At 64.1% G+C, this 276-nt stretch overlaps 1 protein-coding gene across 1 annotated transcript in view; it reads right to left on the reverse strand.

Moving 5' to 3' along the window:
- Positions 1-276, reverse strand: part of LOC104542377 (collagen alpha-1(XVI) chain-like) — a gene marked incomplete at its 3' end in the record, with an annotated part of 994 nt that extends 718 nt beyond the window's left edge. The window contains exons 1-2 of the mRNA XM_010186661.1: positions 175-276; positions 30-96 (exon numbers count right to left, since the gene is read on the reverse strand). Of these exons, the coding sequence (XP_010184963.1) occupies positions 30-96; positions 175-276 (169 nt within the window). The remainder of the gene's footprint in view (positions 1-29; positions 97-174) is intronic.

Raw genomic sequence — 276 nt, forward strand, 5'->3', positions numbered from 1 at the left:
ACCGGCCCTCAGCCCCGCCACCCCATTACCATCAAACATCTTGTTCAGCTCCTGCCGGATGAACCTCTTGATCTCATCGTAATTCACCACATCTCCCTGAGAGTACACAGAGGGGCCATCATCACCAGGCCCCACATGGACATCGGGTCCCGTGCCCCAGCTCCCCCTCTTTACCATCATCCCTGGCGGTCCCGGCAACCCAGGGCTGCCCGCAGGTCCCGGTGAGCCCGGGGGACCCCTCTCTCCTGCGGGTCCCCGTGGCCCCACAAGGCCCAT

This window comes from Mesitornis unicolor, unplaced genomic scaffold, assembly GCF_000695765.1.
Source record: "Mesitornis unicolor isolate BGI_N332 unplaced genomic scaffold, ASM69576v1 scaffold46966, whole genome shotgun sequence".
NCBI lineage: Eukaryota > Metazoa > Chordata > Aves > Mesitornithiformes > Mesitornithidae > Mesitornis > Mesitornis unicolor.